Here is a 25,918-nt window from a genome sequence, read left to right on the forward strand (position 1 = left end):
TTTGACCTTTCACCTTCAGCCGTCAGTATCTAATCGCTGTCTGACTCAGTCACATTTGTTAGCATCCTCGCATCAGACCTTAATTCAATTTAGAATAAAGATAACTACGTCTCCTCTCGGTTTCCTTCTCCTTTATCTCTGCTGGAAGTTAAAGCACCAACACATCAGAGAGTTTAAGGTGTTTTCAGGGTTGAAGTCAATTAAATTCCTCATAAATTCAGAGAGATATTCCTATTCTAGTCTGACTTTGCGCCTCTATCCAGTAGGGGTGGAAAAAAATTTCATTCACCTATGTATTGCATTTTTTTTTACGATTTGAAATAGATGTTTTAATGCCAGGATCGATATATTTGCTTCGTTTGAGTCTATATATGTATCATGTGATTACACACTAATGAAAACATACTTTCTGCCAATAGATCCCAATAAATGTTACACACTGTTCCCTTAATACATCTGCTTACTTCTCAAATTTTCCGGATACCACCCTGCTTGAAGTTGCATGTTTTTCTTCTCTAAACACTACGGTGAACGGTGGGCTCTGGTGGAAACACCCAACATTTAGAAAGCTAAATAAATGTGCTGTTAACTCAGCATTCCTTCTGTAAGAATTATGATTCATACTCTGACTTCTAAAACAGAAGCATGATTCATGCTGCGGGAGCGGCGACGTTTAAATGATTCTAATGATGATGAATGGGGACTCCCCGCGCACACATTCCTTTCAAAAATGTTTTCTTTCACTAATCTGATTTCATGGATCAACATCACCTGCTGCACTCAAACCACTTCAATCTGCACATCAGCAGGAGCCGGACTGAACGTTTCAGCTATCAGGAGATGATGATGACAGAGGAACGGCAACAACTGTAAAGCCAGGAAGACACTGTGTGGTCCGTATATATATATATATATATATATATATATATATTAGGGTTGTCAATCAATTAAAATATTTAATCACGATTAATCGCAAATTAAATGCAACATTTTTTTCTGTTCAAAATGTACCTTAAAGGGAGATTTGTCAAGTATTTAATACTCTTATCAACATGTGAGTGGACAAATATGCTGCTTTATGCAATGCTTTATTCACCCAGATGTGCAGCAGGTTTTAATTATGTCCTCTTTTATTTATGGATGGTTTTTGTTTAGGTATTAATGATGATATCTTAATGAGATCTGGCAACTTTAAATCGTAATGGTTGTTGAAAACATTTGCTGCGTGACGCAGCATAAAATAAAATACAAAAACTACATAAAAAGTGTAAAAGAATTATCCAAGCCATTACATAGAAATGTTCAGCATAAATTGATGAGCTTCTCTTCAGCCTTTTCCCTGCTTCAGTGCTCTTGAATGGTCAACAAAATGTGGTTGATTAAGGTAAGAAGTAGGGCTGTCAATCGATTAAAATATTTAATCGCGATTAATCACAAATTAATTATACATTTTTTATCTGTTCAAAATGTACCTCAAAGGGAGATTTGTCAAGCATTTAATCCTCTCATCAACATGGGAGTGGGTAAATATGCTGCTTTATGCAAATGTATGTATACAGTATATTTATTATTGGAAATCAATCAACAACACAAAACAATGACAGAAAACCCTCACAGGTACTGCATTTAGCATAAAAATATGCTCAAATCATAACACGGCAAACTGCATGTGATTATCATAAAGTGGGCATGTCTGTAAAAGGGATATTTTTTAGACATTTTTGGGATATTTATTGGATATTTTTCGCAATTTCTTTCACATATTTTACTAATATCTTTTGGATAATTGTCTATTATTTTTTGGATGTTTTATCTTCTTCTGTTTACTCTGTTATCGTCTACGAGGGACACGGGATTTGTTTCTCCCTAAAGGTGGCGTGGTCATGAGAGCCTGCTCTGGATGACGTGTTGCCGGTCTGATGTATAGGAGGCACATGTCAGTCTGACAGCCTTCACGAGACAACAGTGGAGATAACAGTGACAATTATCACGGTACAGAAGGAACTACACATTATAAATTAGAGGAAAATGTGGAAAAATACTGAAGAAACAGATTCTTAATAAAAGGCAGCTGGTAGGTAAAATGTGAAATCCTTCCTACTCACAAACAGTGAGACCTCAGTCAGACCTTCATCAGACGTCCGTTTACTAGATTAACAGAGTTCTGCAGGATGGATGCGAGGTAACGTGGTTTCACATTGGCTCTCATTACGGTCACCGCTCTGATGAAACCACAGACGGAGGAATTATAGTTTGTTAGGACAACAGGAGGGAAAGAGCTCGCTGCCTCTCTCCTGATTGAAACCAGCTGACACTCATCCAGAGTCATAAACCCAAACTTTGATCTCTGCTCTGCAAACCACCAAGCAAGAAAATCACAACACACACACACACACACACACACACTGCGTACACAGCTGCTGAATGACATTTCCATTGAAAGAATCCTGAGTCACATAGTTTCTTATGTTTTGTTTCTCCAGGTCTGTCGAGGGGTTAAACAGTCCAGGACAGAGCATCTATCAACATGTAGGTCATATATATGACTCTAATACACTCTGCCTTTCTCCTGTGTGATGTTCAGTTTGATTTCACCGTATCTACTGATGCACCCATAGTCAACATCTTCTATGTCGCTACACTTTCTACTGAAACTAAACTTTAGGGATGGGTTTTTTATGATTTTTGGAACAGATGTTTTAATGCCAGAATCGATGTATTTGCTTCATTTGAGTCTATGTGGAGGTAGAAGAAAGTTACCGCTTTTATTGTTGTAGTCTGAGTAACGTGACGTCATATCCGTTCCATATCCGTCTACCAAAACAAACCGCAGCGAGCCGTAACGAGAAAGTATAAAACGTTGGAGGGTCTCCGTGGATACGACCTGCACCCTCTCATTTTAAATCCAGCGTGGTAAACACTACACATCCAGTAAAGGATGGAAACACTTTGGGTTTCACACATTGCAGGAAAAGCAGAGCTAGACATCACGGCTAAAGCTGCATGCTAACTCTGTCACGGACAGGAAAAGTTATCGTATCGCGGTAACGTGCGGTCGAGCCGGCCGTCGCTACAACTGCAGAGCACCCATATACTGACATTTATGTTAAATGCATTGAAACGGCCCCGATGGAGCTGACCATGAATGTATAAAGAGAACGGAGCTGACGGGAGAGCTAGCGACGGACTTGGAGAAGTTAGAGGAAGTAGACACGTGGGACTACGTCCACTTTTCAAAATAAAGTGTTAACAAAGGGAACTGTATATACAGAATACATTTATGGAAATAAGATTGATTGGATTATATTCACCAGAAGTAAAAAACATTACATGTCCCTTATAAATTAAAAAGAAAATACCACTCATTTGTGAGGGAAATGTCTTTTTTTTTTTTGATTTTTGGGTTGCTGGATAAAAAATGTAACAAATAACTCCTGACAATGGCTGATATATTTGACTTCAGGACATCTCTGACTACATACATGCTGAAAATCAAACATTTTTACTGGATTCATTTAGAGATTTTCCAAAGTAAAAGTCCCTAGAAGTGTATGATTCATCTTTTTCCCATGGTTTAGTGCATCGCAGTACTTAAAAATCGCAATACATGTTGAATCTGCACCCAAGTATCGTGATAGTATCGAATCAGGAGATATGTGTATTGTCTCAGACCTACTGAACTTCACCTTTTTAATCTGACAGAATGTTACTCGTGAAAAGTACCAAAACATTCATGAATTCCTTCATCTGTCCTGTCGACAGAGCACATGTTTTTCTGTAGCTGCTTCTCTTTTTCTACGTAGGAGTTAAGTTATATTGCAAAGATCTCCAAACACGAGGACAGAGAGAAGAAGACAGTTTGTCTCTTACCTTCTGCAACCACAGCGTGTTGTTCTCCATTGTGCTCTCCAGGTGCTGCAGTTTCTGAGCCGACCATTCGCCGTCGATCGGCGGCGAGTCTCTCTGCACGACACCGGCCCCGCCACGAGAGGCGCCGTACTGCTCGGTCTGTGAAGGCGATCCTCCGCCCTGGCATCCGTCCAGCTCCGGCAGGATGAAGGTGTAGCTGCACTGGCCGTGTTGGATGCGATGAAACTTCCTTCTCTTCTCCGCACCTCCTCCTCCTCCACCGCCACCGCCTCCGCTGCCTCCTCTTCTTCTTCCTCCAGCTCCTCCTCGTTCTGCGCTCGCGACACCATCAGCGACGAAGGTCCAAAGCAGCAGAAGCACCAGCAGCCCCCCGCTGAGGTTCAAACCTTTCATGACGCTCTCTTCAACTGGATTTAAAGTGTTTCCTGTCAGTGCGAAGAGGGTCAAGAGAAGCTCCTTCACGCTTTGACCCCAATTGACTTTATGAAAACATCTGTGTGTCTGCACCTACCGGTCAATCCATGAGGTCTGATTTTGCACCCTCAGTCCTTCAGCGTCTTTAGCTCTGTTGAACTTCAAGACGTAACTTCTCTTTTAGAAATGTAGAAACAGAAACACCTGTCCTGTGGTTGTCTCCTCACTTGGTGAAGAATCACATCAGATACGTTGGTCAATAAGTGGGATCCATCTCCCTCCTTCCTGCTTCTTTATTCTGTCCTCTATGGTCGGGTTCGTCCTGTTGGTGAAGATTTTTCAGGATGGGTCCATTGGTTTGACCGTGAGCAGGTCTTTCATGATATTCTTGTCCTTAATGTGCCAGGTGCAGGTCCAAACCCACTCAACGTTTAAGGATATGGAGTAGTGAACGTCCAGACTGACTGGGAGAATGAAAGAGATGAAAACATCCTCCTCTGGTGGCTCCAGTTTCAGAAGTGGCCAAAGAGAAATACTTCTGCTCCCTTCTTATCTGGGGCTGGCTGAGAAAAGGAGGAATGAGTGAGGGAGGAGGAGGAGGAGGAGGAGGAGGAGGAGGAGGAGGAGGAGACCTGAGGGAGGTCTATATATTAGAGAACCCTCTCTATTTGTAGGCTGAGAGGAAAAGAAAAGAGGGAGGAAGAAGGAATGAGAAGTAGCCAGAAAAAGAAAAAGGGTGAAGAGGAGTGAAAAAGAGTAAGAGAAGTAGACAAACACTGAGAAAGAGACGAAAACTGGATAGAAGAAAGAAATCTGAACACATTTAGTCGCTGCTGTAATCTTCTGTCCTAACTGATCTTTCAGTTCTGAAGTAAATCCTGAAGTCTTGTATAGTTGTTCATACTGAGTCAGCAGCTCTGTCCTCTAAAACACAGCCATGCTCTGGGGAATCATGGGAGATCGGGGGGGTTTCGTTTGGTTTCTCTCTCTGTCGCAGGATGTACCATCTCATGCTGCTCTTCACTCTACATGGAGATGCACACAAAGACAGATGTCTTATGAAACACAAGCTCCACATGTGAGCTGTCGATTATTGAGTTTATTTTCACAGCGATAAACTGTTCTGCAGAAGTTGACTGATAGAAATGCAAATAAAATTCTTTGATAAAAGCAGAGAGATAACAGACACACTTACAGATTTGTGCAAGAAGATACAAAAAATGTGTTCAAAGTGACAACAATAAAAAACGATCCTCCTTATTGTCGGGGCTTTACTGTAGAAATGATGATGGGTGTAACTTCCGGTGAGGTATAGCGGAAGTAGCGTGGATAAACAGGATCAGTGTATGGCACACTTAGCGTCCAGGATGTGAAATAATGTCTGAACCTGAGAGTGCAGCGGTGCTGTGATGGATGAGGTCACGACCCTCCTCACACTTTGTAATTCTCAACACCTGTAAAAACACATGATGGGATGTAACCTGAGGAGCTTTCGCTCATTCATGAAAACAGAGGGAGTTTTTTTTACACATACAGACCGAGTGGACGGACAGGTGAAGGGACGACAGGATGAATGGATAACCCTGCTAAGCTAAATGCATCAATTCTGTGTTGATGGAGAAAACATGAAAGGGTAGTACACATCCAGTAAAGGATGGAAACACTTTGGGTTTCAAACATTGCAGGAAAAGCAGAGCTAGACATCACGGCTAAAGCTGCATGCTAACTCTGTCACGGACAGGAAACGTTATCGTATCGCGGTAACGTGCGGTCGGGCCGGCCGTCGCTCTCATCTCCGTGGTCAAATGGACCGACGCTACAACTGTAGAGCACCCAGATACTGACATTTATGTTAAATGCATTGAAACGGCCCCGATGGAGCTGATCATGGATGAATAAAGAGAACGGAGCTGACGGGAGAGCTAGAGACCACCTTGGAGAAGTTAGAGGAAGTATACACGTGGGACTACGTCCGGTTTTCAAAATAAGGTGTTAACAAAGGGAACTGTATATACAAAATACATATATGGATATAAGATTGATTGGATTATATTCACCAGAAGTATAAATCATTACATGTCCCTTATAAATTAAAAAGAAAATACCACTAATCTGTGAGGGAAATGTCTTTATTCTTTGATTTTTGGGTTGCTGGATAAACATTTATAATAAATAATTCCTGACAATGACTGATATATTTGACTTCAGGACATCTCTGACTACATACATGCTGAAAATCAAACATTTTTACTGGGTTCATTCAGAGATTTTTCAAAGTAAAAGTCCCTAGAAGTGTATGATTCAACTTTTTCCCTCCATGGTCCAGTGTTAAAAAAGTTAACAAATATCACAATAAAATCATAATATCAAATCGCAATACTTAAAGTATCGTGATAGTATCGAATCAGGAGATAGGTGAATCGTCCCAGCCCTAATATGTTAAACATTCTTATCTTATGTGTTATTTTGTACGTTTTTATCGTATATGATCTTTGCCTGTTTTTTTTTTTTATTTGAAGCCAATTGAGTCTACACCTGTCGTATGAAATGTGCTATATAAATAAAATTTGAATTAACTTTACTGTTTAACTGACGTTTGGAAACTAAAAAAGCTCTTTTCTATATTTGTTACAAACGGCCTTTTAGGCTGAATCAGTGCAGAAGAGTTTTGACCAAATTTGGTGCAAATGTAATTTTGTCTCAGTGACTCTGTTTGTCTCTGTTGTGTGTTTATCTTGAAGATTGTAAGTGCTTTCTCTTGACTTTTATTATGGTCATTCAATCATATTTATTGAGGTTTTCTGACGTTGAGAAAAAGATTAGAAGAGATTAAAGACATAATGTCTCATGTGACATGAAGCCTCTCAGATGAACTGAGCAGCACTTTAAATGGCCTTCTATCTGAAATGATGGTCAGTGATTCCTTCAATACTTCCAGCAAATGTTGTTGCTAAGTAACATTACGCAAAACTGACTAATATTATTAAACACAAATAAACCAAAGCCAGCACACTGGCAGAGGTTTATTTATGCAGTTTCTTGCCACAGATTTCTCTTACTTTGAAAACATGATGTAAAAGAAACAAAAAGTAGACTGCTGGTGCTGAATTATGTCTCAGCTCCGCCTTAGTGTCCTCGAGCAAGACACTGGATTTGTTCCAGCTACAATAATCTGCGACCGATGGCGACCTCCGACCGAACAAGAGAAGAGAGGAACAAGACCACGCCACCCTTACAACTGGATAGTAGGCCTTTTAGTTTTACTAAATAATAAAGTCTTACAGATTTAGAGTTACTGAATGTACTTCTATGTCCTTCTTCTACTTTATGAATGAACTTAATGTGCTGCTCAACAGGATGGTTATAGAGTTGAGATGTGGGGAGCTGGTTCCAAATGTGTTTCTTCTGTATTAAGTTTTCTTTGAACAATATTCTCAATTCAACCAAAAAGAGAAACGGCTCTGAATCATAGACTGTATATAATTAGTGGACGTAGTCACCATGACGTCACCCATTGGTTTGTGGACTACCGTTCTGAAGCCTTGAGTTTGGCATTTTGACAATCACCATCTTGGTCTTTGGCCGTCACCATCTTGGTCTTTGGCCGTCTCCATCTTGGTTTTTTTGCCTTCTCTATCTTAGCTTTTTTGCCTTCTCTATCTTCTCTATCCCGAACGCTGAATAACATTTTCAGCGACCAAAAATTTTCAAATTAACTTCAACTAAGTGAAAAGACTGTGAAAGGGTTAAAGTTGTAGACGAAAACACGGACAACTGCCAGACGGCATCTCCCTCACCAGCTCCCTCACCCAGAATTCAATGCAGTTACGAGACAGGTTGCATTTGGAGTTAAATATGGGTCAGCAGGGCTAAATACAAACACAGTTTACTCCTCTCTGTAGGAAAAGACTTACTGTAGCAGAAGTATAACATTCAGGTTAAAGGAAAGTGGAGATATCGCAAACATTTTTCTCCACAGAAAAAACATCTCCAGGAATGCACTGAACATTACAAAGTGGTAATAACAGTTTAGGAACAGTTAATGGGTTTTCTTTCTGTGAAGGTGCAACTGAAAAGCTACTCTACAGTTCTGGCTCAAACATGAGCTAAAGAGGTCAGGCTTTTTCTGTGTTTCATTATGAGATAATAATGTCTTATTTAATGAAAATGTCTCATAGTTTATACACGGTAGCACGTAAGCTAATCTCCTGTCAAGGGTTTCTGTCCGAGGACAGAAAAGGAAGCAGGAATGCTTTCAGGGAGTAAAAACACATCATTACTTTCAAAAGAGGAATTTACTGCAGTTGTATCTTCAGATTTGAGAAGCTTGGCGTCAATGGAGGGAGATTTCCCACCATTAGTGGTGATCATGTTTATACTGTATTATCTGCTTCATTCTAACTGTATCACAAATGTAATTCAAAACCTGATAAGAGCAGCTATGAAGATTAACAAGGTGAATTAATGGTATTAAAAAGAAGGTTTATCTACCTCCTTTAGAGGCATTTCAGAAGTGAAATATAACACTGATGAGAGGGAAATTGCAGGATTATTTATGTTAAAAGGATGGATCACATTATTAATCATTTGCAGAGCATCTGGGCTTGCTGTGGGCCAATCAGGGGCTGGGTTTAGACCAGGAGGACGGCCTGCAGCCGGCGGTTACTGACAGGCTTTTAAATCCTTAAATAAACAGTCTACAGCTCCCCTCACTGCAGGGTAACATTAACCCTCATCAATCAAACCTCACAGAGCAGCTACATCCGTCCCTAACTAGACAGTATAAACCTGTCACATTCACCTTTACTCTTTAATCGTGATTCACTTTGGCACATGGTGATGCCTATTAACAATTAACTCTCATTATAAAATCATCCTTCTGTTCATCTTTCTGTCGGTATATATACGATCTGCACTGGGACGGACTGCTTCCAGGATATAGCCACAGCCTCACACTCTGTATCTGACACTGACAAACTTTCTCGTCTTCTCCCACCTACTCTGCTTTTATGTGTTCATAAACTAACTGCCAGCTGAGTTACAAATTTATTCAATAAAGCAATTTAATATTGCATGCTGCTAGGAATCATCCCAAACATCTAAAGGATAATATCCTAGTAGTTTCCGTAGTTGTTTCCGCACGTGTTTTACTTAGTTAACTTACTTATTTTACCCAGGAGTAGTTGTTTCCGTACGTGTTTTATTTAGTTTACTTACTTATTTTAACCAGGAATAGTTGTTTCCGTAGTTGTTTCCGTACGTGTTTTACTTAGTTAACTTACTTATTTTACCCAGGAGTAGTTGTTTCCGTACGTGTTTTATTTAGTTTACTTACTTATTTTACCCAGGAGTAGTTGTTTCCGTAGTTGTTTCCGTACGTGTTTTACTTAGTTAACTTACTTATTTTACCCAGGAGTAGTTGTTTCCGTACATTTTTTACTTAGTTAACTTACTTATTTTACCCAGGAGTAGTTGTTTCCGTACATGTTTTACTTAGTTAACTTACTTATTTTACCCAGGAGTAGTTGTTTCCGTACATGTTTTACTTAGTTAACTTACTTATTTTACCCAGGAGTAGTTGTTTCCGTACATGTTTTACTTAGTTAACTTACTTATTTTAACCAGGAGTAGTTGTTTCCGTAGTTGTTTCCGTACGTGTTTTACTTAGTTAACTTACTTATTTTACCCAGGAGTAGTTGTTTCCGTACGTGTTTTACTTAGTTAACTTACTTATTTTACCCAGGAGTAGTTGTTTCCGTACATGTTTTACTTAGTTAACTTACTTATTTTAACCAGGAGTAGTTGTTTCCGTACATGTTTTACTTAGTTAACTTACTTATTTTAACCAGGAGTAGTTGTTTCCGTAGTTGTTTCCGTACGTGTTTTACTTAGTTTACTTATTTATATTAACCAGGAGTAGTTGTTTCCGTACGTGTTTTACTTAGTTTACTTACTTATTTTAACCAGGAGTAGTTGTTTCCGTACATGTTTTACTTAGTTAACTTACTTATTTTAACCAGGAGTAGTTGTTTCCGTACATGTTTTACTTAGTTAACTTACTTATTTTAACCAGGAGTAGTTGTTTCCGTAGTTGTTTCCGTACGTGTTTTACTTAGTTTACTTATTTATTTTAACCAGGAGCAGTAGTTTCCGTAGTTTTTTCCGTACGTGTTTTAGTTAGTGTACGTACTTATTTTAAGCGCAACCGTGACATTTTTCCCTTACCCTAACTAAATGGTTTTCTTGCCTGAAGCTAACTGCGGACGTTTGCGTGGTGTACAAATGACACGCGAAAATGCTAAAATGCATACTCATGACGCGCGGAATGTCCGTGTAACGTCGTGGTATTTATACGCCTTCCCGTGAGACCGGGTTGAGTAGCCTAATCTTCATGGTTCTTTAGATGTGGTGGAAATGCTAACAGGAATGAGCAAAAGGAACTTTTAGTTCCTGAGATCAGTTCCTTTGGCTCCATAGTTCCTGGAACTTTTTAGTCGAAAATGTGTTAATGTTACGTCACACAGATGTAGAGCGTCATCCCTGCAAGGTGATAACACGGTATAAGATGCCTTCATGGCAACAAAAACAATCTAAACAAAACAGAAACAAACAAAATCCACTACAACAAACACATGTACGGTTGCTTTCCTCTTTGATGTCTGCGATTCATCACTCAAGCTGAGACTTCAGCTTTTACTTGTAAATGTTCTTCCCACCAGCAGGTTGTAAATAACTAATACATCACAATGAATCACAGCCAGTCTTTATAAACACCAATCAACTCTGCATGTGTGTGTTTGTTCTACAAACCCCTTAAACGTATAATATCTCTATCTTATCTGTGTTTTCTTTCCAGATTGGCTGGCAGTCCCACCGATCACCAACACACACTCATAAACCACAAAAACACACTCAGCTATTGTTCCATGTTTCACTTGGAGCAGATGACAAACGTTATCAAACCCACATTAGGGTTTCGTGAAAGAAGGCGGGTGTCCCTCCCAGTTCACACAGCCAAGATACCCGGAGAGGACTGTCAGGAACAATGATCTGTGTGATTAGTACTGAGAGATGAACTTAAATTACAGCTTTAAACACAACCGAATCAATCTGATGCTGTGTGGAGGTCAGCGTGAGGACGTTCTGGTACCAACTCATCACAGACTGTATATAAAGGTGGACGACGCATCTCCACTTCCTCCCACTGCACTAAAGTGAAGCCAAAATATTCCGGATATGGGAGCTGCCACCTTGAGATTTTGACGTCATTTGGAGCCAGAAGGTGCGTTCCGATCGCCTAGCAGTTCCCTGCGAAGTGGACTGATCAGGGCATTTGGCCACGTTAAGTAAGATTTCAAACCGTCGGGTGTAAATATGCTCAGTTCAAAGAGAACTGTGAACTGTGTCGGGAAGAACTGAACAACGGCTCTTCACTTCACCATAAACTGACAAGCAAGTTAATCTAGGATTGTTTTCAGGCTCCTGCTGGCTCTGTTGCATGTTTGGGCTGATACAGAGTTCCTCTGCATCTGAGTTTGTTGACACTTGCTGACACAGCTCCTCACAACTTGAGTGTTTGTGACTCTCAAAATTGATAATTTTTCAGCCGTTTCTTTTGTAATAAAATTGAATGGAAACAAAAAATTTGGCCTAGTGTGAGTCAACATCACCTCACAGGTTAGAACTAAGGCTGGCAATCGATTAATCGCATATTTTTTTCTGTTCAAAATGTATTATAAAGGGAGATTTAAAGCAGCATTAGGCGAGATAAGAGCAAATATGATTTAAAAAAGTTATTTTTATAAAACGGTCGCTATATCCTGACAGTGCATGTGCAGGTAACCTGAAAACAATCATGTGCCTCTGTGTCCTCCGGTGCTCCTAACGGCATCTGCAAGATTTCACAGACTGGAGGAAAACAACCAATCAGAGCCGATCTGGAGCCTTGCCTCTCTGAGCAGCTGTCAATCACTCACCAACTCCGACCAAACGGTCAAACTAGGCAGCGCTGATCAAATATGAATCAATATGCTGTTGCTGTAATGCCTATTTCTCTCCTCAAATGTTTTCAGAAACATCTTGTAGTGTACTGTTTAGCTGTGAAATGAGGAAGTCTGTGACCCGACAGCCATGTTGAGATCAGCTGAGGAAATACCAAGCACCGCCCACCAGCCGGAGCAAACTTTCTCATTTTACAGCTAAACAGTACACTACAAGATGATTCTGAAAACATTTGAGGAGAGACATAGGCATTACAGTTTGCGAGTGATTGACAGCTGCCTCCGTTGAATGAACAGCCAATAGGAACGCTCTCTCTCTGAAAAGACCTGTGATTGGTCAAAGTCTCCCGTCAAGGGCTAAATTTTTTAAAGCCTGTAAACAGAGCCATGATGAGGTGCAGAAGTCTAGTTTTCTTTCAGAACACTTGAATTACAATATGCTGAAATGTTATTATGGAATTTTTGCACATTGATGCCAAAAATATTCTGCATACTGAAGCTTTATCAAGTACTTAATACTCTTATCAACATGGGAGTGGACAAATATGCTGCTTTAGGCAAATGTATGTATATATTTATTAATTGAAATCAATTAACAACACAAAACAATGACAGATATTGTCCAGAAACCCTCACAGGTACTGCATTTAGCATAAAACAATATGCTCAAATCATAACATGGCAAACTGCAGCCCAACAGGCAACAACAGCTGTCAGTGTGTCAGTGTGCTGACTTGACTATGACTTGCCCCAAACTGCATGTGATTATCATAAAGTGGGCATGTCTGTAAAGGGGAGACTAGTGGGTACCCATAGAACCCATTTACATTCACACATCTGGAGGTCAGAGGTCAAGGGACCCCTTTGAAAATGGTGACAGTTTTTCCTCGCAAAAATGTAACGCAAGTAAGGAGCGTAATTTAACCTCCTTCATGACAAGCTAGTATGACATGGTTGGTATCGATGGATTCATTAGGTTTGCTAGTTTCAGATGATACCCGTATCTTCATTCTAGCTTTAAAATCGAGCCCGCTACAACCTAAAAATCGCAAGTTGCTTTAAATAAATTAGTGGCGTTAAAACGAATTTGCATTAACGCGTTATAATCACGTTAACTTTGACAGCTCTAGTTAGGACACGTACTATATAACCACAGCAGCCCTGGTTGGACTCCGGCCGGTGACCTTTGCTGCAGGACATACTCCTTATATCCTGTCTGTCTCTCTACTATCAAACGTCCATTAAAAGTGACACTGTTGTTGTTGTTGGCTTTATTATAGCTGGCATGACTGATGATGCAATGGTGTAAAATACCCGTAGACAGCGGAAGATGAATCATCATCACTATCATTGTCATAGTCATACTTATAGTCAGAACAACTGTTGTTGCTTATAGCAGCTGCTGGTTTAAAACGGATGATCTCTCGATGCTGAAATCCCCAGTTTCCTCTTTATGGATTAATAAAACCTCTTGCTTCCATTTGTCATTTTATTTCCCCACTCACCTGATTTCACATTTAGGAACTTGCGAATGAGCAAGGTAAAATGAGGAAGGAGTTGTGACTAAGAAGAAGAAGAAGAAAAAAGGGAAGTATGGACAGAAAGGTGGGGGTGAGATGTTTTTAGGTTTTTAGTTTAAATGTAACACACAACAGGAATTGAAGAAACACAACGCTTGAGGCCAACCAGCCGTAGAGACACACCGATGAGAGGAAAGTGAAATAACCAGCTGGAGGTTAACAATCTGACGGAGGATCTCAGCATCATGAAGATCTTTCTTCTTCTCCTCCTCCCTCTGATGACAGGTAAAAAGATCAATAATACCTCATTACTGATATTACAAGTAAGGGATAATGTACAGCTAGCGGGTCATTGTTGTGAAAGAATCCCCGACAGGGTGATGCCGCAGGTCTCTCATCGCCCTGAAGAGGATTCTTTCACAACAATGACCCGCTAGCTGTACATTATCCCGCTTATTACACAGCTACTTACTGAAGAAATCAATATTTTGACACATAAACGGTCCGCCAGAGTCCAACATCAGAGCTGCGCTCATAGCAACGGTCTGCTGTAAAGAAATTACAGAACGCTGTGATTAACCAATCAGAATCGAGTATTCAACACAGCTGTGTGATAAATGTTTTCAACACATTCTGTGGTTTAGTTTGAGCTAATTGTTGTGTGTTAATGTGCTTTAGTACAGTAATATGAGTAGAAATCCTACAGCAATACACAGTACTGTAATACTGTACTGCTCCTGTAGTACTGTACGGTACTCCTCCATAACTCCGGCCGTTGCAACAAAATACAAAACTCAGGTTCACAAACTCAAAGCAACAGTGTCAACTATATCTTCTTTTGAATAAACATTTGTTTTGCTTTCACTACGACTCATTTATATGTAACACAGATTTTTTTAGATTATATATATATAAACTCATTTTTTTTTATTATTATATTTGAACAACGAAAGAAAATCTTCATATTTGTCAAGGATGTAATACAAAGTCAGATTTTTTTTTTTTTCTTTCATTTTTATTCTGAATCTTAAAGCCACTAAGATTTGAAAATGTCTGTGACGACTCCTGGTGGTATCATGTAAAAACACACTGTGGTAGCCTCTAACTGAGCATATTGGCACCAATGGATTCATTAGGTTTTCTAGTTTCATATGATATCAGTATCTTCACTCTAGCTTTAAAACTGAGCCCGCTACAACCTAAAAATCACAAGTTGCGATAATGCGTTAAAGGAATTTGTGGCGTTAAAACAAATTAGCGTTAACGTGTTATTATCACATTAACTTTGACAGCCCTAGAAAAAACACAATCAAGCAGTTTGACTGGATAAATGTGTGATCTACTGATTAATCCTGAAAGTGTGTCCTGATATAGTTTGAGAATCTGACATGATGTGAACTTTTCTCTCTGATCTACAGGCTGTGGGGACACCCCTTGTGTGAAGGGATGCAGAAAGGGATGGGTTGAATTCATCTGCGAATATCCTCAAAAATATAAAACATATAAAAGTGTTGCTGTAGTTAAGGATCAAACGCTCATACAAAGCACTGAGGAGAATGTGTGGGAAAGCAATGACAGATATTCTGTGTATAATGATAAAAAGAAAAACAATGTCAGGGTGGCCATCAGACAACTTCAAAGACAGGACTCTGGGAAATATAAGTGTGTATTTAAACCTGGCTCTTCTAAAGAAAAGATGAAGAGAAAAGTGAAATTGAAAGTTGGTAAGAAATGCTGAATCTTTTTTGATTACCGTCTCTCATGTCTTTTGTTAAAGTAAATAACGACACCCTCAACTTCTGCTAGAACCCTCCCAAATTATTTTTAAAATGCAACAGAGGACACATTATGTAAATGATGGTTAACAGGAATAAAGCTGCAGATTCATGTTTTTTGAGTCATACCAGTGCTGCGTCGCTGCATGGGTATCGGTATCAGCCCAGAATTTCACAATTGGTGCATCTCTAAACTTTTTCAAATATTCATTCACACACACACACACACACACACACACACACACATACGGGCATTTGAGGTCTCTGTCATTGTTGTTGGAGGTGGAAACACTGAAGGCTGAGCTGAATTGTAGCAGACGGCGGTCTCAGCATGACGTCACTGTGTGTAAAAGAATAAAAACTCCATAATCTTTACTCTGCTTTCATGCCATAATTTGCTACACCGCCTTTATTAGCGGACTGGAGGAGAACCTGAAATTAGCCCCCCGATGTACTGAATGTAGAATCCATTTTGAATCGAATCATGAGATACCGAAAGATTCACACCTCTAGATTTCACATCTTACTTTTCTTTTTTTATTTGCAGAGAAAAATGAATGCCAGGAACCATTCATTCAAACTGCGTACAGAACAGCTAAAACCACCATCTCATGTCGTTACAAAGGAAAGTCCACTGTTTCAAAGTTTTACTGCAAAGACAACGGATCAATCTGTGAGAATATTGTATCAACTAGATCTTCTCTGAGGTCAAACGGGACGTTCATTCTCACAGAAAGCAGCAGTAGCTTTAGCATGTCCATCAGTAATGTGTCCTCACAGCATGCTGGTGTCTACTGGTGTGGAGTGGAACGTAAAGGAGGATGTAACCGAGCTGCACTCAGAAATATAACACTGAAGGTTGAAGGTGAGAAGCTCACATCTGACACTTTGATTTACTCACACAGAGAATTAAGATGTCTCTGAAATATGTTGTTAAAGACCGTCACTGATAGGAAACGCTGTCTGTCTGTTTACAGCTACTATTACTAACTTCACAAGGTCTCCTACGATTGGACAGAATTTCACATACTGGTGTGATTACTCAGGACAACCAGACATTAAATTCATCTGTAAGGGAGAAGATCCATCCATATGTGAACCTCTAGTGACCACCAAACAGAACACTGGGAGGTTTTCCATGGAGGACGACAAAAAGAAAAAAATCACCATTACAGTGAGAGACGTAACATCAGAGGACACTGGGACATACTGGTGTGGAGCTAAAACCAGTGACACAACACGCAGCAACCCATTCTTCCACAGATTGGTGATGACTGTCGGTGAGTTGTCGGATTATTTTATGGTTTGTAATCTGAACCTTGTTCAGATTGTAGAAGGTTTACACCCCCCTCCAGTGTATTTTGGCATTTCTATGATATTTCATATTTATTTGAGTCATTTCCTGACTAAGTTGATCAGCCACACTGTTTTGTTTTGGACAAAAAACTTCATTTTGTGCTCAACGTAAAAAAGAAAAGAAAAAAAAGAAGGTTGTTGGTAAAATGTGAATATGAGGTCTGACTATAGTAGAAGCTGCAGGTCAAAGGTCATCCTCCAAGCTGCAGGTTCACTCATGATCGTTTGAGTGATCTGAGCAGCAAATGGATAAATCTGTTTATCTGTCTGTCAGTTTGTCTTTCTAGTTAGTTAACTAGTTAGGTGTAGTTAACTGGTTAGGTGTAGTTAACTAGTTAGGTGTAGTTAACTGGTTAGGTGTAGTTAACTAGTTAGGTGTAGTTAACTAGTTAGGTGTAGTTAGCTAGTTAGGTGTAGTTAGCTAGTTAGGTGTAGTTAGCTAGTTAAGTGTAGTTAGCTAGTTAGGTGTAGTTAGCTAGTTAGGTGTAGTTAGCTAGTTAAGTGTAGTTAGCTAGTTAGGTGTAGTTAACTAGTTAGGTGTAGTTAACTAGTTAGGTGTAGTTAACTAGTTAAGTCTAGTTAACTAGTTAGGTGTAGTTAACTAGTTAGGTGTAGTTAACTAGTTAGGTGTAGTTAGCTAGTTAGGTGTAGTTAACTAGTTAAGTCTAGTTAACTAGTTAGGTGTAGTTAACTAGTTAGGTGTAGTTAGCTAGTTAAGTGTAGTTAGCTAGTTAGGGACTTTTGGACTTTTTGGAACGAGTCGCACAGTGAAGAGCCTACTTTAGCCTCTCAGCGGCTTTTTAATTGATAGTAGTCGAGACAATACACACCGTCAGTGCCCGGCCCGTCCTGCACTGACACACACACACACAAAAACATAACGCCAACCTCTGACCTCACAACAGCCGCAGTGGCAACGTGGAATTATTCCTAAATCAATGAAGTAAACTTTCTAGTGTTAACGTTACCAGTTAGTTAACGTTAGACTGTTTGATGTTAACCGTAACGATACGGCTTGTCCAGACCGCCCACGTGCCTATTTTAACGCGAGCCGCGCGGTTCACAGCAACAACAGACAGCGAAAGTGATCTATTGACTGTATATTGAAATAATACCAGCAACATTACTACAGTTTCAACGTCTAGACATCTGTAGAATATGTCACAGGTCATGAAAAAAAGTAAAGATTTATTTTTAAATCAACACTTCCTGCTTTCATTTCAAAGTAAAAGCCCTCAAGCATTTTTTCAGTGGACAGAATTCCTTCATTTGTTAACACAAGGCTTTTATTCTGAAATATTTGCAGGACAGTGTTTAGAACATGCAGTGACTTGCATGGCTCCATGAATGAATATAGTACGGGTTTTAATTGTGGATTATTACTATTATTTACAAATTACCACACGTTTCTTAACCTTTCTCTGTCTGAAATAAATATAAATGACATTTATAATGAAATGAAATGGCCATTATGAAAGGCAAACTCTATGTAGAAAGAAAGGGCTGACAGCAGCAGCGGCAGCATCAGAAATGCAGGTGGTCTGAACACCCGACTTGTGAATCACGCAGCCGTTCGGCGAGGCAGCCGTTCGGCGAGGCAGCCGTTCGGCGAGGCAGCCGTTCGGCGAGGCAGCCGTTCAGGGAGGCAGTCGTCACACGCTCCTGACGTTCCCTGTGTGGACATGGCTTTACAGTTAACGCTCGCTAACCAGTCAGCCACCGATATTTGCATTTACAGTGAGTGAGCTGATGACAACGTTGCGTTAACTATGAGGAGTCCAAACTCCGTCAGGGCTCAAATCATGTTACTAAACTAATAAAATTACTTTTTTAAAATGAAAATAAAAATAATATTTTGGATAAATTATTAAATTATTAACAAAAATAAACCACTTTTGATGTTCAATTTATGTGTAAGGTCACTTTGAATGATTAACTAATGATGTAAAAAAAGAAATTCGGGACGATTTCGGAAGGATGGTGAATAAAGTGAGTTGAGAGCCCTGGTCTTATTTGAAGAGGAAAATTGATGCTCCAAAACTAAAAGAGTTACAGTATATATGTTTGTATGAGACCCTGATGAGTCAGTTACAGTCTCAGACTCATGATCTAATATTAATTTAATGTAATTTTGTTTTAGCTAAGTTCTGCCAAATTCTATTTCTTATTTTGCTGCTATAGATCTGTAATCTATTCTTTCTGTTTTCAGTGCCTCCAACTACACCCTCTATTATCTCATCAGCACCACCTCATCCTGTTACATCTTCCGTTTCATCAACCCAGTCCACGACTGCATCTGCTGAGAGCAGTGGTGATGGTGAGAAAGGTTTGTTTTTGAAACCTACTGCAGCCGAAGCAGCAGGAGGAGGATGACGATGTTTAAATGATTCCCCTTAACATCCCTTAAACAGACAGGTCTGGATGAGCTCTGCGTGTTAATGGAGGTTTAAATAAGGCTGTTTTGTTGTGTGGTTTTGTCTCCTGCAGGTGAATCCTGGGTAACTGTAGTCGTTGCTGTGGTCGTCTGTGTGGCTTTTCTGGTGCTTCTGATTATTTTGGTTCTCAGCTACAAACGTAAGAGATTTCCTGAAACACGTACCGTACGTGCATACACACATTTATTCTTACTGGAAGTAGGTGGGCTGGCAGTGATTCCATAAATTAATTAATCAATAAATAAAACAAATAAAAAGGTCCCGACTACCGTTTTCATGTCTAGCTTTTCAGTATTTTACTCAATATAAAGCTAACTATCAAAGAAATCACATCAACTCAAGTATAGGGGACATCAGATTACTGCGTACAATTTCATTTGTTTAATGAAGAAATTTAACATTCAAATATTTTTAAGTAATAAATGTTTTCTTTTTTAAATTCCCTGTTCTGTCATCTATTATTTCATTACTTTTCCTGATGTTTTAGATTTTTACCGTGGTATCGTTTCAGTATCGGTAGGCAGGGTATCGAATCGAAGTCAGAATTTTGGTCGTGATTGTGATAACACTAAAACAAACATCAACAGGTGTGAATGTGTCAGTTCTTTCCTCAGTTCAACAGCAGCTCCTGGTTGTGAATGAGACAGACTTCCTGTCCTTCTGCTTGTTCATTTCTTTTCCTTCTCCTTTCTTACATTTTTTTCATTTTTTCTGACAGGATTTCAGCGTTCAAAAAACACAAGAATTGGAGAACTACCGAACAACGAGGTTAGTGTACATTTGTACAAATGCAATGTATTCATTCATGTATGATGCCAGAGGCACTCAGTGTTTGGGTTACAGTATTAGTTATTCAGCATATTTAATGCTGAAATGATCACATAGCAAATTTACTATATATTCCATGATTTATAGGAATGATTGAATGACGCAGACGCCCGCGTTTGCTTCCTGATTAGGGATGTCACGAGAACCGATACTTCGGTACCAAGTCGATGCCCAAATTCTAAAAACGTGACGGTACTCTTTTTCTACAGTACCCAAGATACCGTACGATGCCTGTAACGGTCATTGGTAGTGATGTGAAATTTTCCCTTTGGTTAATAAACTTGTGACAACACCGGTGTCACCGATTACACCAGACTTTTTACAAACAAGATGACGGTCAATATGTGCAGAGAGCTGACTCTGATCTGTAGCGTCGGGTGGCGGTGTGTCTGGCCTCTCCTGTAGCGCTTTTGCTGCGTCTGTCAACTCTCTCGTCCCGTGTGTGACTCCTGCTATTCTGAGATGACGGACCAGATGCTTTCACGTTCGTATGTAGTGTCCGTCGTCTGACTATCGATGGATAACATGCTGCTGATACGCCAAAATGAACGAAATGGGTCAATTCTTTTTATTTATTACTTAAAGGCTACATGCCTCTTTTTTGCAATTTTCAAATGTTTTTAATAAAAAAGTGCATGTTGAATTATATGGGATTTATTGTTGTTGTTGTTTTGTACCGTGGTATTGAATTGGGTAACAAGAATCGTGGAAATTCACTGGTATTGGTATCGACTACTAGATTTCTGGTATCGTGACATCCCTATTCCTGATTGGGTCTTTTCAGTCACGATGTGTCCTTCCATGATTTGTCACGCCCCGTCACGTGACCATCAGCCTTGACAGTTACGAAAGAGTAAAACGCTTATTATATTTATGATCATTTTATTGTTCAACACGGGCGATTTCTGTAGAATATGACAATAGAATAGAATAATTCAGTTTTACTTTTATACAGCAAATCGTTAGCGGACGTTTTACTGGCGTCCTGTTGTCGCTTTCAGTCCAAAATGGTGGAAGCGTAGCTCTGCTGCTGGGCGATGATGTTGCAATGAAACAAACTATTGACTTTTACTTCTTATCAATTTACGTTCTTTGCAGTTACTTTCAATAACAGTTCAACCTCATCGTCAGTCCAAGCAAATACAATTCTGGTTTTACTTTTCTCCATTGCTGTTCTTCATCCGTTGTAATTTCTGCAACTAAGCAGTTGCCAGAAAACATCTGTAGTGATGTCCAACCAGAACCACCAGTACAGAAAGAGCTAAATGCTAACGTTAGCATGCTAGAACTTGTGCTTATTGTTAGGATTGAAATGTTATGATACTGTTATACGAACTGTTCATACTGTGTTTCTCCTTCTGCTCTGGAAGGATCGTGCCTATGATGAGATACAGGTGCCCGCCCAGAAGCCCGGCGCTGGAACTGCTCTTCAAACTATTTATGTCACTGCCAACGCTCCCACAATCCCCTCTGTCCCGCAGTATTACTCCACCGTCAACTTTCACACCGGCTCCGGTGAAGCCGGCGACGACACATATTCTACTGTGAAGGACAACGACCAAAGTCCCGCCTACTCAACTGTCAATCATCCATCCAGACTTCCTGAAGACCCGTTCTATTCTACTGTCAACAAGCCGCAGTAGCACTGAGACCAGTCACGACACTATTCAGGTCATTCTTTATGGGATTTATGTTTTCATTCAAACCAGGCTTCGGGCTTCAGGATTCATTACATCGTTCACTTCCTCGTTCGGATCGAGGTTTAGTCACCAAGCTACCAGTTCTGTAACCAACACTGCAGTTCAATACAACATGTCAATAAGGACCATAGAAGTGAATCAACGCTTGAATAATATCCACTAAAATACGAGTTAATACAGGACAGTTGGATTGGATTACATCCAGGTGTGCTTGATAGCATGTATAGTAAGTAGGGCTGTCAATCGATTCATATATCTAATTACGATTAATCGCAAATTAACCACACATTTTTTATCTGTTCAAAATGTACCTTAAAGTGAGATTTGTATTTAATACTCTTATCAACATGGGAGTGGGCAAATATGCTGCTTTATGCAAACATATGTATATATTTATTATTGTAAATCAATTAACAACATAAAACAATGACAGATATTGTCTAGAAACCCTCACAAGTACTGCATTTAGCATAAAAAATAAGACTAGATCATAACATGTCAAACTGCAGCCCAACAGGCAACAACAGCTGTCAGTGTGTCAGTGTGCTGACTTGACTATGACTTGCCCCAAACTGCATGTGATTATCATAAAGTGGGCATGTCTGTAAAGGGGAGACTCGTGGGTACCCATAGAACCCATTTACATTCAAATATCTGGAGGTCAGAGGTCAAGGGACCCCTTTGAAAATGGTCATGACAGATTTTCCTCGCCAAAATTTAGCGTAAGTTTGGAGCGTTATTTAACCTCCTTCATGATAAGCTAGTATAACATGGTTGGTACCAATGGATTCATTAGGTTTTCTAGTTTCATATGATTCCAGTATCTTCACTCTAGTTCTGAGCCCGCTACTACCTCCAAAAGATCTGCAGCCAGTCAGATTTTTAAGAGGCTAATTAAAAAAATCGCAAATTGCGTTAATGCGTTAAAGAAATGAGTGGTGTTAAAACAAATTTGCGTTAACGTGTTATTATCATGTTAACTTTGACAGACTTAACATTAAGAAAATGATTTGTCATTATTGCAGTAAGTTTGTTATTTTATTATGTTTAAAGGGGATCGGGGGCCTGAAGGAACATATGAATGAGTCAATCCTAATTTAACTGGTCCAGATTAGGGGCAGGTTTAGGGATCATTTTGTGACAATGATAGTACTGTAAATCAGGCGTTAGAGGGATAGTTGATCTGAATTAAAGACTTAGTTTTCTAGTCCAGCCTCCACTGTTAAACACTCTTCATGTGTGTTATTCTAGCAAAAATGTGTTTATTTACACAAATTACAGCTGCTCCATGGATGTACCCTTTAGATTAAAGTAATGACCACAGTCATTACCTCACCAATGTGCACTTCTACTGCAGCTGGTTTTGCATTAGTCTTTTCAGCCGTGATGCCATAACATCACCCCGCACCATCAGCCTCACACTGATGTAATATATATATATATATATTGTATATACAGAATACACCATGTGCAATGTGTTATGCAGCGTCTAATTGTTTCATCATTTTGAAAACCTTCCTGTTTTTATCAACATTTGTACATTGTGTCACTTTTCTTTTCAGCATCTTTCATTATTGTATTTGATTTAACCAAAAAAATATTTTTATAGTGATATTAAAGAAGGTTTACTTTTGCATCGAGTGGTCATCTTCATTATATAACTGACATTACACAATCCACGTGTTTATATCGCACAAAACAATAATTACAAAGTGTTTTACTGACAGAGACCACGGCTTTATCCAAAATCTCATACTCTGCCGTACATATTCAATATGTGTATTATCGTTCCAACATACTTTTGTGTGAATAAACAGCAGTATGGATCTTTTCAGACGCACTGAACTGTAATTTACGTCGTCACTTCCTGAGAGACTCCTCGTCGATTGGAGACGTGTAACCATGGTAACCTGTACCAACCTCATGTGACCAAAACGACGGTTTGTGAGAATCAAAGTCTGAATTCATTTAAAACTATATTAGGTCTAGCAAAGCGAAATCTGATACTTACAGTTAAATTGAAGTGATAGTGATGTTACAGAGCTGTCCGTCAACGTCTGTTATGAACGTTGTCGTCACTACCGCATCGCATTGTGGGATATTTATGCCGCCATAGTGTCCAGGGTTGCATTCTGTAATATTTCACCAGATATAGTATGTAATTCACGTACTATTGGTTTCATACTGAGGTTTCGGACATAATAAAATATGTCACATACTATTTTAGAGACTACATAGCACGTTAGTTTCAGACGCAAACCCCCAAAAAAGAAAAACAAGACACAGAAAATATAACATAAATTCAGGAAAATGCAAAGTTCCTAACATTTGCTCTAGTTTGGCTCCTTTGAGACGTTGAATGAGGCTGTTCCAAAGCAAAATAATAACCTTATTTTTAATTATTTATTAGCCTTAGCCGTCAACAGCCAACAGCCTCGGCTCTGAGGAGTTCAGGCTCAACCTACTGCAGGTGTTTGTGTTTGTATTGTTTTTGTAACTTCATGTTTTCAGGGGTTTAAGTTGTTAAATATACATTCCAGATATCACATTAAGTTTTCTTCAAAACAGTGAGGGAAAGATCTTTTCTCCTACGCTCTCGTCTAGCTGTCGTTGCGACTGATAGGGTTAATGCTGTAAAAACTCAGAGACAACATATGAAAGATGGAGGAAGAAGATAAGAAGAGGGGGCAGGTAACTTTTAAGCAACCTGAAATGTTATCTGTGGAAACTCGACTGTGCAGACGCTGAATAGCCACCAACAGATGAAAAGAGGAACGGAGAAATGATTTCAGCATCCAAGATCAACACAATGAGGAACTTTCTTCTGCTCTTCCTCTCTCTGATTACAGGTAAAATATTACTGCTGTCTGACTTCTGATATTACAGATCTGATAGATAACTGTTCAAAGAAATTAACCAGTTTTCATACATCCTGTGGTGTGGTCGGTCACAGTAGCAGTGTTACTGCAGCACTGGTTCACAGACTAAAACCAACAAGGTTAAAGAACACTTTTAAATACATGTTCGAAAAATCTAAAATCATGACCCAGCCCTACTAATTTGGTTAGTTATAGTTACCCAACACTGACTGGCTTAGACAGACATAGCTCGAAATATAACAACAGGATAGTTTTCTACGGCGTTATTGTAATATAATAACTAGGGCTGTCAAAGTTAACGTGATGATAACACGTTAACGCAAATTTGTTTTAACGCCGTAATTTATTTAACGCATTAACGCAATTTTTTGTTTGTAGCGGCTCAGTTTTAAAGCTAGAGTGGAGATACTGGTATCATATGAAACTAGAAAACCAAAAGAATCCATCGGTACCAACCGTGTTAATGGAAGTTAAATAACGCTCCAAACTTACGCTAAATTTTGTTGAGAAAAAACTGTCATGGCCATTTTCAAAGGGGTCCCTTGACCTCTGACCTCCAGATATGTGAATATAAATGGGTTCTATGGGTACCCACGAGTCTCCCCTTTACAGACATGTCCACTTTATGATAATCACATGCAGTTTTGGGGCAAGTCATAGTCAAGTCAGCACACTGACACACTGACAGTTGTTGTTGCCTGTTGGGCTGCAGTTTGTCATGTTATGATTTGAGCATATTGTTTTATGCTAAATGCAGTACCTGTGAGGGTTTCTGGACAATATCTGTCATTGTTTTGTGTTGTTAATTAATTTCCAATAATAAATATATACACACATTTGCTAAAAGCAGCATATTTGTCCACTCCCATGTTGATAAGAGTATTAAATACTTGACAAATCTCCCTTTAAGGTACATTTTGAACAGATAAAAAATGTGTGATTAATTTGCGATGAAATATTTTAATTGATTGACAGCCCTACATTACAGTTGATGTTATAGCAGGGCTCATCCTCTACTCTGACCTACTGATGTATAAAGTGTAGGTTGTATTGATACAGAGCTGATTCAGATTACTACAGTCCTTCTAATTGTTTCTGACATGATGTGACCTTTTGTCTTTGTCTGATCTACAGGTTGTCA

The 25,918-nt window shown here is 39.3% G+C and overlaps 2 protein-coding genes and 1 long non-coding RNA gene across 8 annotated transcripts in view; 2 read left to right on the forward strand and 1 right to left on the reverse strand.

Annotated features, from left to right (window-relative positions):
* angpt4 (angiopoietin 4) overlaps positions 1–6,043 on the reverse strand; it is a 44,996-nt gene extending 38,953 nt beyond the window's left edge. Inside the window, exon 1 of the mRNA XM_074647390.1 lies at positions 3,871–6,043. Within this exon, the coding sequence (XP_074503491.1) occupies positions 3,871–4,263 (393 nt within the window). The 5' untranslated portion in view covers positions 4,264–6,043. The remainder of the gene's footprint in view (positions 1–3,870) is intronic.
* On the forward strand, positions 628–4,034 carry LOC141774629 (uncharacterized). 2 transcript variants are annotated; one of them, XR_012595388.1, is made up of 3 exons: positions 628–893; positions 2,484–2,529; positions 3,913–4,034. It is a non-coding gene; the product is annotated as an uncharacterized LOC141774629 (long non-coding RNA). The 2 variants fall into 2 exon arrangements; XR_012595389.1 differs by having other exon boundaries at positions 633–888; positions 2,494–2,529.
* Positions 6,044–13,813: 7,770 nt separating the features above from the next.
* Positions 13,814–23,533, forward strand: LOC141774647 (polymeric immunoglobulin receptor-like). Of its 5 annotated transcripts, none has more exons than XM_074647494.1 (8): positions 13,814–14,089; positions 15,223–15,528; positions 16,127–16,444; positions 16,557–16,859; positions 19,145–19,252; positions 19,423–19,535; positions 20,114–20,138; positions 21,569–21,728. In XM_074647494.1, exons 1-8 carry the CDS (start codon positions 14,050–14,052, stop codon positions 21,580–21,582), a joined length of 1,227 nt encoding a protein of 408 aa, XP_074503595.1. In that variant the 5' UTR covers positions 13,814–14,049; the 3' UTR covers positions 21,583–21,728. The 5 variants fall into 5 exon arrangements, with proteins under 5 accessions (XP_074503595.1, XP_074503590.1, XP_074503596.1 ...); XM_074647489.1 differs by having other exon boundaries at positions 13,816–14,089; positions 19,145–19,261; XM_074647482.1 differs by having other exon boundaries at positions 13,906–14,089; positions 19,423–19,509; positions 20,089–20,138; positions 21,569–23,533.
* Positions 23,534–25,918: the final 2,385 nt, after the last annotated feature.

Source organism: Sebastes fasciatus, chromosome 1 (assembly GCF_043250625.1).
Source record: "Sebastes fasciatus isolate fSebFas1 chromosome 1, fSebFas1.pri, whole genome shotgun sequence".
Lineage (NCBI taxonomy): Eukaryota > Metazoa > Chordata > Actinopteri > Perciformes > Sebastidae > Sebastes > Sebastes fasciatus.